This window comes from Oratosquilla oratoria, chromosome 28 (genome assembly GCF_046742065.1).
Source record: "Oratosquilla oratoria isolate Oo_2021 chromosome 28, ASM4674206v1, whole genome shotgun sequence".
Classification (NCBI taxonomy): domain Eukaryota; kingdom Metazoa; phylum Arthropoda; class Malacostraca; order Stomatopoda; family Squillidae; genus Oratosquilla; species Oratosquilla oratoria.
The window spans coordinates 32,016,282-32,033,781 of NC_134804.1; the positions used below are offsets into that span (position 1 = coordinate 32,016,282).

General features: G+C 39.4%; 1 protein-coding gene across 4 annotated transcripts in view; it reads right to left on the reverse strand.

Moving 5' to 3' along the window:
* Positions 1 to 17,500, reverse strand: part of LOC143040289 (neural cell adhesion molecule 1-like) — a 170,171-nt gene that overhangs the window by 21,015 nt on the left and 131,656 nt on the right. For 3 of the 4 annotated variants that reach the window (XM_076211135.1, XM_076211133.1, XM_076211136.1), the window contains exons 4-7: positions 16,975 to 17,096; positions 15,525 to 15,681; positions 13,652 to 13,820; positions 8,413 to 8,451 (exon numbers count right to left, since the gene is read on the reverse strand). In XM_076211135.1, coding sequence (XP_076067250.1) covers positions 8,413 to 8,451; positions 13,652 to 13,820; positions 15,525 to 15,681; positions 16,975 to 17,096 — 487 coding nt within the window. The remainder of the gene's footprint in view (positions 1 to 8,412; positions 8,452 to 13,651; positions 13,821 to 15,524; positions 15,682 to 16,974; positions 17,097 to 17,500) is intronic. The other variant, XM_076211137.1, reaches the window with a different exon arrangement.

Genomic DNA, 17,500 nt, shown 5'->3' on the forward strand with positions numbered 1-17,500 from the left:
GCTCTCTCGAGTCGCCACTGCCACTTCTGCAGTTGACGGAGCCACACTGGCACCCAATGCCATTGCCTGGATCAGGCCGAAGTTCTTCTTGCAACGCATCTATTTCATGAATGCGAAGATGCATTGCTTTAGGCTGGTTGGGCTTGTTTTTTACATCCTTTTGGGGACTTGAAACCCCGTTTTCAGAGGGTCTCGGGGTCTCCGTGACCCTATCCTCTGCCGAAGCAGTGCCGGAGGAACTTCTCCTCGTCTCCGGTTGAGTACGAGGAGGCATTCTTCTCCATTTGGGCACTGCTTGGCTGTCGGCGATCTTCAGCTCGGGGCGGGTCCTTGCTGGAAGTCTTTTTCGCCAGGACGGGATGATCGGCTTTAGGCAGTCACTCCTCCATGAAAGCGCGTCGACGTTCATTTCTATTGCGTCCACAAACCAACTCTGCAGCCCAACGAAGACTTTAGCCTCACTGCATGTTTTTTCACATCTTGGTTTGTTATTAATAAATTAGGTGCTTACCGACTTTTCGTTGTGCACATATTCAAAATTTCTCTAAGAGGTTAAGAATAATAAGTTTCAGTTGTGTACTAAAGTGAAGGATGTTTTGAGTCTCCCGGGGTCTCAAGAACAGCAAGAACAGGGAATATAATATGAGGAAATAAGAAAGAACAATACTAGAGAAGGGTATGAAATATATAAAATGAGCCAGCTGAATCTATTTATTGATGTTCCCTTATACATGGCTATATATATATATATATATATATATATATATATATATATATATATATACATATATATGTGTATATATATATGTATATATATGTATAAATATATATATGTATGTATATATATATATATATATATATATACATATATATAATCAAATCAGCCAACTTCTGCCACGTCACTCCTGCAAACTTCTCAATCTCGTCTCTCCACCTTCTGTCTGGTTTCCCTCTTCCACGTATCCCATCTCGCGGCGTCCACTCAGTAACACACCTGCTCCATCGCTCATCTGTCTTTCGCACTAACTTACCTGCCCAATTCCACTTCCTCTCTTTCACTGCCTCCACAATAGCTTTCACTCTCTTCTGCTCTCTCACCCAACTTGCTCTCCTTCGGTCTCTCAGCATTATTCCCATAATTGATCTCTCCATTCTCCCTTGTGCAGTCCTTAGCTTTGTTTCCATCGCCTTCGTCAGTTTCCAAGTCTCACATCCATAGATTATTGCTGGCAGAATGCATTGGTTGAAAACTTTACGTTTCAAACATAAAGGTAGAGAGCCTCTTAGGATTTTATAATACGTACCAAACACTTTCCAATCAATTGTAACACGTCTTTTTATTTCATTATCATAAGATTTTGTCACTTTCACCATTTGGCCTAAATAATTATACTCTTCAACTTCTTCAAAACTATTACCATCGATTATAATCTCTTTACTATGAATTTTTGTGCTGAACATTACTTTGGTTTTGGTCTTATTAATTCTTAAACCTACTTTGAGACTTTCTTTGTTCACATCACTCAGGTTATCTTGGAAATCTTCTGCTGTTTGTAAAATAAGAATAATGTCATCCTCAAATCTTAGGGGGTTCAAATATTCGTCATTAACGTTCAAACCTTTTTCTTCCTAATTCAACCTTTTGAAAATTTCTTCCAAGCAAGCTGTAAATAATTTGGGTGAAATTGTATCGCCTTGCCGTACTCCTTTCTCGATCTTGATCTTTTCCGTATCTTTATATATATATATATATATATATATATATATATATATATATAATATATATATTTTCCTGCGTGTGTTTTTGTGTGTGTATGTGTGTGCGCGCGAGCGCGTGCGTGTACATGTATACGTGCGCGCATGTGTGTGTACGAGAGTGTGTGAGTGTACTTCATCTGGAACTATTAATAAATATAAACCTAGTTAAAGTAACTGAGGTTTCAGTCAACCTCGAATCCAGCTTACTAATCCCTTTCGTACCAGGTGGCAGTCAAATTCTCCTTCCTCTTGGCGTCAAGCAATTTAATTATTTTCCAGTCCACCACGTCGACAGCAAAGGAACTGGGGCCAGGCTATTCAAACCAGTTCCACCTTAACTCCCACAAGGAACTCCGTTTTCTTTCCTTTCTGTCACTCGATCGTATTATTTCTCCTCAATCCATCCTCCATTTCTTTCCGGTTTCCATTCCCCGCCTCTTCTCATTCTGTATCATCCCTTCGCTCTCTTTCTAGTTTTATCCATATCAGCATTTTCATTGTTCTTTTTTGTTCCTGTCTCCTCTTCCTCTCCCCTGTCTTCTGTCCTCCAATCCTTTTCCTCCTCCAAATACACCAGACGTCCAACAAAAATGAGTACCCTATTCACCATAGCAATCTATTAAATTACCATCCCTTACAAAAAATATATATAAAGATAAATAAACGAATAAATAGGAAAATAAATAAATTAAATGAATAAACAAACAAATAAATAAATAAATAAATAAATAAAATAAAACCCACTGCATGACCTCAACACATTCAATATTAGGTAACACTTTATCCTTTTATTATTCATCTCATTGCTTCCCCCTCCCCCCATGGTAGCAAATAGGTAAAATTTTTGCACACGAAAAAGGAATAAATGTGCACGCACTTACGCGCACGCACACACACACACACACACACACACACACACACACACACACACACACACACACACACACACACACACACAGACTGTGCATTCCTGGACCTACAAAAGGCATTTGATAAGGTACCACACAGAAAATTACTATATAAACTGGAAACAATAGGAGGCATACATGGAAAACTATTGAATTGGGTGGAGGACTTCCTACATGGAAGAAAAATGAGAGTGGTGCTCAGAGACAAATATTCAAAATGGGAAGAAATGAGTAGTGGCGTCCCACAGGGATCAGTACTAGCTCCGATAATGTTTGCTATATATGTAAATGACATGGATGAGGGCATTGAAAGTTACATGAACTGCTTTGCAGATGATGCAAAATTATTAAAGAGAATAAACTCCGAAATAGACTGTGACTCATTGCAGAAGGATCTGAACAAAGTCTCGGAGTGGAGCAAGAGATGGGAAGTGGGATTCAACATCAAGAAGTGCAGTATAATTGAATTTGGAAAAAGCAAGAAGAGAATAACAGGACGGTATAAAATTGATGGAAAAGAGGTAAAGAAAGTGAATTCTGAAAAGGACCTAGGAGTAATTATCACCAAAGACGTGTCGCCGGATAAACATATAAATAAAATATTCGGAGAAACATACAATTTGTTGAGATCAATAAAGGTGGCCTTTAAATAAGGAAATGATCAAGAAAATGTTACAAATACTAATAAGGCCAAAACTGGAATATGCAGCGCTGATATGGTCACCCAGTACAAAAAAGAATATAAGAAAATTAGAAAGAATATAAAGAGCAACGACAAAGCTGGTCCCAACATTTGCAAACCTAACATATGAACAAAGACTGGCCGAACTGGAATTGCCAACCCTGGAACAAAGAAGAGGACGAGGGGACCTAATAACCATCTATAGAATTATGAAAGGAAAAGAATGCCTTGATAGGGAGGACCTATTAAAACGGGACAGAGGAAAAACAAGAGGACATGCAATGAAACTCAAAACGGATAACTACAGAAGAGACCTGAAAAAAGAACAGCTTCCCACACAGAGTGATGGATATATGGAACAAACTGGATGAAGAAATAGTGTGTGCGAACACAACACAACAATTTAAACCCATTCAACTCCGATGACAAGATGTCTTGTCATTTGGTCAAATAAAACAAAAAAATCATAAAACACCAAAATGTTTGATCAAACACCAGAAAAATATGACGTCAGTCCTCCTCGCTTTGCTCGCAGCGAGGAGGACTGGCGTCATATTTTTCTGGTGTTTGATCAAACATTTTGGTGTTTTATGATTTTTTGTTTTATTTGACCAAATGACAAGACATCTTGTCATCGGAGTTGAATGGGTTAAGAACAAACTAGATATTGCGAGATACAAACATGGGTCAGCACAAGCATAGCTTCCCTGCCCGTGTAATGCAACTAGGTAAATACACATGCACACATACACACACACGCACACACACACACACACACACACACACACACACACACACACACACACACACACACACACACACACACACACACACACACACACACACACACACACACACACACACACACACACACATACATCCTCGATAGAGATGATTTATCAAAGTGGGATAAGAGAAAAACACGAGGGCATGAAAAGAAACTCAAAAAGGATAGTTATAGAAGAGATCTGAAATAGAATAGTTTCCCACTCTGAGTGGTAGATACCTGGAACAAACTGGATGAGGCAACAGTGTGTGCAAAAATGATACAAGAATTTAAGAATAAAGTAGAGGCTGAAAGATACAAAGACGGGTCAGTACGAGCATGGCTCTCTTCCCGTATAATACAACTAGGTAAATAATACTAGGTATATGCACACACACATACACACACATACATACATACACACGCACACACACACACACACACACACACACACACATACACACACACACACACGAGGACAACCTTTATGCTCGAGAGGACTTGAGGCGTTATTACATTGGGCTTCCACGGGCTTAACCGGGGTTGACCGTTAAGAGTTCGTTTGAGTAAAAACGACTTCGGTTACAATATCTTACTTTTCAAATCTCCAAATATCAAATTATCTTTCCGCCATGTATAACAAAGCTGAATGATTGCAAACCTATACGAATGCTTGGCATACAGTTGAAGTGTTCTTTGAGAAATTTCGATTTCTGTAAGTAAAGTCATATTCTAGTTATTCAAATGGAGGTTGGATGTCGGAGGGAAAATAGCCCAGTGTGATAGACCCTTAAAGGCGGACTAAAGGCTCGACTAATATGGTCGTTGCCAGGTGATTTTATTCAGCTGAGGGAAGAATGTCCATCTTCCGGGCTTTTGGTCTAGTTTGGGCTTTGAAACGCGAACATCGTTGCTAATGCATTTTTGGACCATGCCCATTATGCATATGATTTTCTGACGAAAATACGCTTTAAATTGGTCTATTCTCAATTTGGCCTTTCATGAATTTTCTTGATTTCAAAATTCACATATTTCTATGGGCTTTTCGTTTTCTTTCTTTTTTCTGGGCTTTTTTTCTAATAACATTTGCGTACAAAACAGAGCTATTATTTTCTCCAGTCTTTTACGTCACTGGGCATTCTGTACCATGAAGGTCGAGTCCTCCATTCTGGACAGCCTTGGGGTTTCCAGAACAAACGGCCTCTCGACCCTGGAGTCAGTCTTGATGTTTTCCAGTGGGCCCGGTCTTCGGCATTGGATGGAGTTCGTCTCCAACTTGCCTGCCGTCCCGAAATGGCTTGCCCGTCTGCTATCCGAAGATCCTTGGAGGATCCCCTGCAGTTCACGACGTCACAACGGAAACCACTTCTGCATGTTTCATCGCTCCTGAGGGAGTCCAGGAGGTCGTCGATCTCGTGGATGCTGAGAAGTAGTGGGCTTGTTTCTTCGGCGATCTTGGGCTCTCTTGAGTCGTCACTGCCACTTCTGCAGTTGACGGAGCCACACCGGCACTCAGTGCCATTGCCTGGATTAGGCCGAAGTTCGTCTTGCAACGCATCTATTTCATGAATGCGAAGATACGTTGCTTGGGGCTGGTCGGGGTCATTCTTCGTATCCTTTTGAGGACATGAGGCCCCATCTTCAAAGGGTCTGAGGATCTCCGTGACCCTCTCCTCTGCCAAAGCAGTGCCGGAGATTCTTCTCCTCGTCTCCTGTTGAGTACGAGGAGGCATTCTTCTCCATTCGGGCACTGCTTGGCTGTCGGCGATCTTCTCGGGGCGGGTTCTTGCTGGAAGTCTTCTTCGCCAAGACGGGATGATCGACTTTAGGCAGGAAGTCCTCCATGAAAGCGCGTTGACGGTCATTCTTGTTGCGGCCACAAACCAGCTATCCAGCCCAACTGGACTTTAGCCTCACTCCATGATTTTTCGCATCTTGGTTTGTTATTAATCAATTAGGTGCTTACTGACTTTTCGTTGTGCACATATTCAAAATCTCTCTAAGAGGTTAAGAATAATAAGTTTCAGTTGTGGATTAAAGTGAAGGATGTTTTGAGTCTCCCGGGATCTCAAGAACAGCAAGAACAGGGAAGAAATTATGAAGAAATAAGAAAGAAAAATACTATAGAGGGGTATGAAATATATAAATTGAGCCAGCTGAATCTATCCATTGATGTTCCCTTATACATGGCTATATATATATATATATATAATATATATATATATATATATATGTATATATATATAAATATATATATATGTATATATATATATATAAATATATATATATATGTATATATATATATATATATATATATATATATATATATATGCATATATATATGTATGTATACATTTTAACAACCACAATGCACTTTAATTCTAAGCCATCAAAATCGGGAGACCCGAAATTGAAATGCGGTACTGCCAAGGACTCGAGCCCAGCCAGTGCATGACAAGTGCTGTAGTGACTTACCGATCACTCTTTATAGCGTGATCGTTAAGTCACTAAAGCACTTGTCATGCGCTAGTTGGGTTCGAGTCCTTGGCAGTACCGCATTTCAATTTCTGCATTATAACCTCCTTTGGGTTTCCCGATGCTGATGGCTTAGAATTAAAGTGCATTGTGGTTGTTAAAATGTATCACTAATTACTGGGACCCATTCCGTGTTGTACATATATATGTATATATATATATATATATATATATATGTATATATATATATGCATATATATGTATATATATATGCATATATATGTATATATATATGCATATATATATGCATATACATATGTATATATATATATATATGTATATGTATATATATATATATATATATATTTAATTAAAAGTGATAGACAACTCAGCATGCTGAATTTTCTTAAGGATATTCTTCTTATTACGCAAGATAGACTTATTCTCTCTTGCAAGATGTGAGATGATTTCTCCGTATGAGGTCATCGGGGCTGCCATATCGCGATTTCGAGTCACATTGACTCTTCCTCAGTGGCGTGGAAGTGGGTCTTGTCTTCACGGTGGGAGAGATCGAAATGTTGGCTTTTGGGGATCTGGCCGATATTCAAGGCGTGCTTGTGTCGTTTGCCTCGTTTCTCCTCGTCTCAGATTGGCTGGTACTAGGGGCTGTGTTCCTTCTCATGGTTGGTAATGCTTGCAGGTCTGATAATTGTATGTTGAGACTAGGGTCTAACTCTTTAATATTTAAGGCTTCAAGTATGGGGAGGCGGCGTGTGTCCGGGCATGTTGTGATGATCTCTGTGTTCTCTGTGAGCAATTGTCTCGTTATGTCCTCGTAATATTCCTGGCGTAAGTGGGTTTTTGGGGCTCCAGACGAAATGTGGTAACTAAGACGTCTGCTCAACTTCATAGTCGTCATCACAACATGCCCGGACACACGCCGCCTCCCCTTACTTGAAGCCTTAAATATTAAAGAATTAGACCATAATCTCCCATTTCCCCCAACTTAGCATTAAAGTCGCCTATTACCAACGTGTACTTACTTTTTTCTTGGTCCATTACCTGACTTAAATCATCATATAAGGATTCAATTTCATCGTGTGAACTCAGTGAAGTTGGTGCATAAATCTGAACTATTTTTAGAGTGTAACTTTTACACAGCCTAATCACAATCCAAGCTACCCTGTCTAATAAACTACTGAACTAGACTACATTACCAGCAACCTCTCGGTTGATCAACAATCCTACTCCACTAGATCTTTCTTTGTCCTTACAGGTGGTGACCATCTTGTAATTGTATCGGCTTTTCTTCCGCTCTTCGGACTTCGCTCAGTCCTACGATGTCCCACTTGATGCTGTCCAGTTCTTCCCTTAAAGTCTCCAGCTGTGGTCTTCTGAGAGAGTTCTTACGTTGTAAGTATAGATCTTAATTTTCTTCATACTGTTTAATGTCCAAGGCTTGGATCTTCTTGGACAGTGCTTACTCACATTCTGTGGCACACTGCCCGTAAGCACATGAGGCAATGCGTTTTGTTTTGTTTTGTTTGTACTGGTCATGTTTGCTATGAAGGGCTTTTGGCCACGACTTTGTTCTGGTTCTTAACAATGTCTCCTATTTTCGTTCCCGAACCAGAACAAAGTCGTGGCCAACGGGGAGCAAAACAGTGTCGTCTACAAGATAGCATGTGGAAGCTGTCCTATGAGCCACTACGGGGAAACCAGCAGAGGTATTAAGAAGCGGATAGTTGAGCACAGGAATGACGTCAAGGCACACCGAGTATCAAACTCGCTAGTGGTTCATGTAGATACTCATGGCCACTTACCAGACTGGGACAGAGTAGAGGTGCTGCAGAAAGGACTTCCTAAGAAAAAAAGAAAAATAACTAGAGCAGCTTACATCGCTTCCCATCCAAACAACAGCCAGCGCGATGGGTTTATTGAATTAACAAAAACGGCCAGCCGCTTGATACTTCGCGAGGCAGAGCGTAGGAGGACGAGAGGTCAGGTCGATCATGGTGGAACGCGGATAGATTCGGCGGGTATTTAGGGTGTGAATTGTTGGAAGGTGCATGTACTCTGAAGAAGTCCTGGTAAGGACGAAACGTCAGAATAACTCCCTAACGGTTCCCTGTGTTTATCTCACCACCCATCCACTCATCTGTCTTACATATTCCGACATGTGTATATGTATATGTATGTATGTATATATATATATATATATATATATATATATATATATTAGTATATTTTGGCAGTAAATTTTCTTGTAGACATGTCTTGTTAAAGACCAATGCTAAGTCAGTTTCAACTATCTTCTTCGTTGTTTTTTTCCATTCCTCTTACAGTCCAGGGGTAGATTAAACACAAGTCTACCGAGATCCATGGTATATTGACACTAATTATATAAATACAATCGCAAGCTTTCGGTTGTTACATACAACCATCTTCAGGCAGATAAAATGACAGGAAAAGGTCCATGTCAATTATGCTAAGGGGTCACAAGATGACAAGGCTTTATGGTTCCAGTGAGGTGGAATTAGGAGAGGTTCGATTCAGATCATAATAATGACGGGGGGGGGGGGATGGACAGTGAGGTGGAATTAGGAGAGGTTCGAGTCAGATCATTATGACTGGGGGGGGGGGGGAACTGGACAAGGTGTCCGTTGATGTTATATGTCATATTGTCGAGGGGAATTTTGTCCTGGTGTGACGGATTCTTTGTTTAAGAGTAAGGTGCCTAATGTGTTTGTTTGTATGTTGATGATTGGTGTGTGTTGTGAAATGTAGACTTTCTCCAGGATGTGTAGTTTTTTGTGATTGTTACAGTGTTTGAGTATTTTGGTATTGTTAATTAGGTCTTGTCTTGTTGGACTTCAGTTGTGATAGTGAGTCATATGTTTCCGTATGCTACCATCGCGGGTATGCATTGTGAGCCTTTGGCTAAGTGAAGTAGTGGTAACACCAATATAATTCATGTTAGGTAGAAGTTTACAACCTTCTTCGGGACAGGAGTATTGGTATACCACATTCGCTTGCTTTAGGGTGTTGTTATATATATATATATATATATATATATATATATATATATGCGTAAATAACCACTAGGAAAAAGTAAACTAACGAAGCAGAGCGCTTTCGTGTAATTACATCTTCAGTGCAGATACAAAGAAGGAATTCCTTCTTTGTATCTGCACTGAAGATGTAATTACACGAAAGCGCTCTGCTTCGTTAGTTTACTTTTTCCTAGTGGTTATTTACGCATTTGTGAACACACGCTCCTGGTGTTTTTATTGCATATATATATATATATATATACATATATATGTATACATATACATATATATATATATATATTGCAGAAACCACAGGGATATTAAAGTCGGAATACTGAACGTTTTCGTCTATTACGACATCCTCAGAGTACAAAAAAAGAAAAAAATAGATCACAATACTTATACAGAAGAAAGAAAACTGGGAGAGATCAAAGCCACATAAAACCTTTGGACATTATACATACAACACATTCAATTACAAATGGAAATGTTAATGTTAATAAAAATACATATACATTCATATACACATACGCTCCATATATATATATATATATATACATATATATATATGTATATATGTATATATATATATATATATATGTATGTGTTTGTGTGTTTGTGTGTGTGTGTGTGTGTGTGTATAGAGTATATGCGAGACTAGTCAGGAATAAAATGAAACTCTTCTGTATCTTATTCTCACTTACGTCAACATGTCACGCACACACACACACACACACACACACACACACACACACACACACACACACACACACACACACACACACACACACACACATATATGTATATATGTATATATACATATGTATATATGCATATATATATATATTTATATATATATATATATATTGCTGCAAGATGATTGAAAGGAGTCATTCCTTTATATGTCTAGCGTGCACATACGCGCACGCATGCACAGAGAGTGGCAGAGAACTCCAACGTCTTCAGATCCTCCATTGTGTTAGGATCTGTCTCCCAAGGGACGCTCCATTGCCACCGGATCTGTCAGTGACCAGAGACGCGAGGCGTTTAGGACTACGCCTAAACACCTGGCGAAACAAGCGACATATCCGTCCAACTCTACCAACCTTTCCCGATCAGCATATATCAACATTTGTAAGTAAAAATCGTAAATATAATTTTGGCAACTCCCCGAGTCTTCCTCGGAGGTTGCTCCATGTTTGTAAAGGAGGGAAGACTGAGAAATTAAAACGAACGGACTTCACCCCGTTTACCCCACCAAATATCCAATGCAGATCCTAACTACATATCTACATTCATATAAGTATACACATATAAATAGTGTGTATATATATTTTTTCTGCAAACTTGATAGAATGTCTCTGAGAGCATTTGCTAGATGTGAAATATAAACATTTCACCGTTTACCCTGAGCAGGTTTAAAACGTATTAGGACTTTTTTTTATTATTTCGAACTATGTGTTCTTGTCATTATTTGCACTTCATGTACATTGATTTATTGCCAAATAAAGTCTATCTATCTATCTATCTATCTTTGTGTTATAAAAAGAATAAATAACCGTAAGGTAAGTGGATTTCCATTTCTTTTCTTTTTAACTATAACTACAAGCTGGTTGTGTTATATATCGCCGGCTGCTGGTGATTACGATGTCCTTGGCGCACAGGAACATCTGATAAACACATGTAACCTGTATAGGGCTTGACCCTGACCTGTATTTTCTTCTTGGTGGTACAGAGCTAGATTGCTTCACAATGGTCCTGCAGGTAGGTAGGTAAGTAGGTAGGTTAGCCGGTAAGTAGGTTAGTAGGTAAGTAGATAGACAGGAAAGTAAGTTTCTAGATGCTAGTAAGATCTAGTTGCTTCACAATGGTCCTTCAGGTAGGTAGGTAGGTTAGAGGGTATGTAGGTAGGTTAATAGGTAAGTAGATAGATATGTAGGTAAGTAGGCATATATACAGGTAAATAGGTAGGTAAGAATATAGACAGGTAAGTATGTAGACATGTAGGTAAGTATGTAGGTAGGTAAGTACGCAGATAGATAAGTAAATAGGTAGATATATAGGTAAATGTGCTGGTAAGTAGGCAGATAGATAGGTAAATAGGTAGGTAAGTATGTAGGTGGTAAGGGAATTAGGTAGATAGGTACGTATGTAGGTGGTCAGGGAAGTACGTAGATAGGTAGGTAAATTATTTTGTCGGTGGTTAGGGAAATAGATAAGTAGGTACGTATGTAGGTAAGTAGGTATATATGTGGTAAGTGGGTAGGAAAGTAGGTAGGTAGTTACAAGGGAATATTTTGTGAATCGAATGAAAAGGTGTCATTAAATGGTCAACTCTTTCACCGCGTCCTAGATAGGTGATGGGGTTTCCCTCAGTTAAATAAAATCTCCTGGCGGGAGATGGAATAAATGTACAAATGAGAGACAGTTAAGGATTCCATTCTGGCTAACATCAGGTAATTTTATTCGGTTGAAAGAAGAGCCTCTCCACTTCGCAGAGTCGACTTCGACAGGTATTCTGAGGGCTTGTGCTTCTTATTTCATTCACTCGAACAATCATTCAAAAGTTCATGGAAATAATCACTGAAAACCCCTTACGAGGGTATTCTTGGTATACTTTAATCCAATCAGTATTTCAAGGAATTTTAGTGACACCCCCCTGCAGAGCAGCGTCATACAGCATTGTTATACAACTAGGGAATGTTTTTCACTCAAATGAGAATGGTTATCACTTTTTAATTTCTACACTCTCCATTATTTATTTGTTTTCTTATATATTTATTTGTTGCTATCTCTCCACATCTTTCCTCCAATACCCTTATGATTCCATCTCTTCCATGTGATATTGACATCAAGGATAGAAACGCTGGTTATCGATAACGATATACAAACACGACAGACGAATTTATGTTCAAAAGTTGCAAATTTAATCATCGCGAGTTTCACCTTTCTCTCCTGAATGAACGCGTCCATCAACTGCTGTTTAATAAATTTTGGTGTTTCATGTTGAGCCACAACTTCCTCACAATGTTTCTTATGAATGCCTCAATTATTTATTTTTTTCTCACCGATGTGTAGAATGCTCTTTGTGTCAGGACCTTGTACCGCTTTGTGCGATGTATACTGTACTCTATTGTTTGGGAGAGTCATCATAGAAAACGGAACATTTGTACGGTAGACCATACGAATTCGATCTTACTTACGCCTTGCCGGGTGATAAAATGAATAATAATAAAAGAATAGATAGATATATAACTAAATCAACGAACAATCTAATAAACAATTAAATAGAAAATTAACTAACATATAAACAAATACATCAAGCAGTCAAGAAAAAATATTAATCCAGCGTTTTCTTTCATAAAACATGCATGTCTTTTTAATATTTCACAAGTATTCAAACAGGAAATCGTGAATATAGGTGAAACTGTTTTTGCAGGCGAATAACATGTAGGAAGATGGTATGTATCTAATACTTTCTCCATTTTTATATAATATTTTAGGTATATAAGAACAAAATGCAAATTTAATCTACTGTCACAGTGCAGCAATTAGAATTCTAGTGTAGTACAGTGTCTTTCATCTTAACAACGCTGGCTATCCCTCATAGTGTTACAGTGTTGAATGATTCATTAATCATTTCCTTTTTTGTATTACGTATATTTCCTAAAGATGGAATACCCACTTAAGCAATATTTGTCACTGTCCAGTTGTAAATAATAGACAAACGGTTCAGAGACCGTAAGGAAGCCCTAGTGTCCAGGGTGACCAGAATATGCTAGACAGCAGCTGAAATTATATTAGATTGGCAAAAATTATGCTAAATCTTTTGTTCCTCTTATTACGTTCGGTTTCTGTTATATGTTTTTATTAACATAACATTATTTTATGTGAGAATATCTTAATTTTAGTATAATCACACTAAACCTGATCATCCTGCTTGTGTCAATCCCCAGATATAATATTCTAACACATAGAACCGTACAAAGTACATGAAACTAGATCTTACTCCTTGCTGGATTTCATGGAGAATGTGAGGCGCATCGGGTCGGCTGGCGCGCCTTTGCGGAACCACTTCACGGAGGCTTGTGGATAAGCTTGCACGACGCAGGACAAAACAGCGTCATACCCTACGCCGCTATAAACCACCCGCTCCCTTGGATGGATCTCGGGTGCATCTGTGGAGTAGGTGTTTCCTCAGTTGATTGAGCAGGGTTTCAGGAGGGAGCAGATGAGGATGGGATTAGAGAGAGAATGGCACGCCAACAGGGCACACATTGGCACAGAGTGGCACGAACAATCACAGGAATATAAGGAAGAGTGGCCTTAATCAGATGATTCTCAACCTAGGAGCCATGGCAAGAGTTTAGGCGAGGGTGGAGGGCATGGCCTGTTGTTAAAGATTACACATTTCTATATAACGGGAGGAATTTGAATAAAAAAGAGAACTTCCATCACTCTGTCCTGGCAAAAGATGTATAAGATAATTATGATTGTCAACTTTGTAATAAGGCAAAAGGGTTTCTCTTCATTATTTTTTTATTATTGCTATTATCATTATTATTGATTTTTTTTTTTCTTTTTGGCTGGGTGGGATTTGGGAGAAAAATGAAGGGGAGCCACATGAATGTTGAAATTTCAAGGAGGGAATGGAGTGAAAAAGGTTAACGGTGGTATTCTTAAAAATATTTCCTTATATAAATCTTATATAAATCCTTGGAAGGGAAAGATTTATATAAGGAAAGAATATTTGTAAGACTATCACCGCAAGATTCTTACGGTGGTGCTCTTAAAAAATCTTTCCTTATATAAATCTTATATAAATCCTTGGAAGGGAAAGAATTATATAAGGAAAGATTTTTTTAAGAATAGTCCCGTAAGATTCTTACGGTGGTGTTCTTAGAAAAATCTTTCTTTATATAAATCTTACATAAATCTCTGGAAGGGAAAGATTTGTATAAGGATTTTTTTAAGAATACCACCGTAAGAACTACCGGCTCCAATTTGAAAGTTGTTCAGGTTCGTATCGATATTCACAGAAAGATCATCGTGGGAACAAGACACAGACTGACGAATCACCACAACATTACAGCCAAGCTACGTGCAGGGATAAATAGAAAAATATTACAATTAAATATTTAGTACAATTGCTGAGGAAAGCTGGAACAATGCATAAGAATAGGGGAGTCTGAAAGATAACATAAGACCTACACTAGGTAGTTCCATATCAGTGACCTATCATCCCCATCCATAAAGTTATCCAACCTTCTCTTAAAACAACAAAATGTTTCAGCGCTCACTACATTGTTGGTAAGTCTATTCCATTCGTTAACCATCCTATTGGTAAACAATTACTTGCCTATTTCCTTCTTAAACTTTAATATAATTCTAGTACAATCTCCACAACATTCAATGAACGTCGATTATACAATATGCGTTTGTTTAAAGCACTATCACTCATACACAGACTTATATAGATTTTATGAAAGAAAATACTAATCTGGGCGGTATATAAAATGCAAGGACAAGTTTTTAAAGGAAATAAACCTTCTTCAGCCTTAGGTATATTCTCTGACCATTTATTTTTCATGAGAACACTATTTATAATCTCATCGTCATCCCTAGGCTCATTGGAAAGAACTATTCTCGTAAGAGTTAGACTTTCGACTGATAAGACTTCAGTACATGCAAATCTAGGAATTTTGTTTCCCATCTCTGTATATAAAAACAAGACTGCAATGGAAAAACATTCCAAGTATTCACACGTAGCTCGATGCACGCTGAACCTACGGCATGGATAAAGGAAAAAAATTCTCAATAGATTTTGTTAGTGGAGAAAACATGGTGTCATAAGAACAATATTGTTGTGATCGAGCACTCACGCATGACGAGAAGCTCAACGTAAGCCTGGTCATCAGCCCCGACACTGTTGGACGCAGTGCACACGTAGACGCCTGCGTCCTCCTTCCTGGTGGAGTGGATGGTAAGAGTAGGTCCGGCAGACGACGATGAAACCACACTTTGAGGTAACACACCGTTCTGTCAAGAGGACCCGGGTGATACGATTGTTTTCTGGGGTTTTTGGTGGAAGATTACTTTATTGGCGTCTCCTACTTCGAGGCCATCTTAGTTTTATCTTATATCTAACATTATTTTCTACATTCCATCTGCTTAAAGGTTGTTTGTTTTCCTTGTTGTGACTTTTGTAGGACGCATGTATATGTGTGTGTGTTTGTTTGTGTGTGTGTTAGTTTGTGTGTGTGTGTGTGTGTGTGTGTGTGTGTGTGTGTGTGTGTGTGTGTGTGTGTGTGTGTGTGTGTGTGTGTGTGTGTGTGTGTGTGTGTGTGTGCGTGCGCCTATCCCGTAGGTGAGGGGACATAATTTTCATATCATTATTTGTATTTTCACTAGCCCCACGGTCACCACCACCACCACCAAAGTTTCCGTATACCCTAGGCACTGTACCAATTGTACCTACGGAATAATCCACCACTTCTTGTTCTTCACTCCCCCTACTCCTTCATAAAGTAATCCCGCATTCCCTTTAAAGCTCCAGTCACACTATCACGATTCTCGTCAAATGTTCTGAATTTGAAAAGCTGCAGGATGACTTCGCCTGTAGTATTCAAGACTTCACTAAGGACAATTGAGCAATGTGTCCAATATTCGTATAGGTTTAACATCTCTTACTTCGTCATTCAGCTTCTCAACATATGATCCAAAGGTAATATGGCATTTGGAGATTCGAAAACAAAAAATTGTAAACGAAGTCGTCTTCACTCAAACGAACTCTAGTTGTGATAGTGTGACCGGGGCTTAAGGAGTCCGTTCAGGGCGTGGCAGAAACGGGAATTCCCCACCGAGTGCGAGGTCACCAATTTGACCACCAATTATCGGATCGCCACTGTCACCCAGTGACACCTCGGCACCATGGGGTGGGGGGTGGGGGGTGGGAACGCAGTTGTGGCATAGAATTTATTCAGATCGTTCTTATAATCCTAAAAAGTGATACTCATTGTAATGTACAGCTTCCTTTACTATATACAGAATATGAAAAAAATCAAATAGCATATAGATGGGAAATAAGAGAGAGAGAGAGAGAGAGAGAGAGGCAGGCACTTACTAAGGTTGATTTGACAAAATGGCTTCCAACGTATGCCACACCCTGAGGGGACGCCTTGGAGCGCAAGGGTTATAGTTGTGTGTCCGCACTCCTCTCCGATTCCCAGCAGTGACTGTTTAATACCTGCCCCATCAGTCAAAGAGCATAATAGGGCATAGGTGACGGCTTAGGCCGCAGCCAGTTAGCGCCTCCTGGCGTAGGCTACTCACCTTTTTGGACCAAGTGATGGTCGGCGTTGGCTGTCCCGTCGCCGTGCAGGCCAGCGTGGCAGCATCTCCCTCTCGTTCTCTGATCACACTGTGGCCGTATGTCGCCTCGACGCTTGGTGGAGCTGTTGAAAATCGAAAGTTAATGTTACCGGGTTTCAGTTCCAATATAAATCTCCTCAAAGACTCTCCTTAGAACGTTTGCCGAGGCAAGTCTCACCCCACCGTGGGTCCAGCCACGGCAGTAACCTCCCCATTAACAGCTTAAATCCACTGGCCCCGGGCAGGACTCGATCTACTTACTTCTCGAACACGAGGCCAGCGGGCTCACTGTACTAGCTAGGAAGACAAATATGTCCAAAAAGACTCCATAAAAACATAATAATATAAAAACGAGCCACTGGCTTCGCAGGTTGCTCGGCCTCTAGCAGCCTTTATTCAATACCTACCAAACGAGGGGTAAACAAAACTTCTCTCATTTTTTCTTCTCGTCTTTAGAAAAAACAAACAAACAAACAGTGGGCGGGCA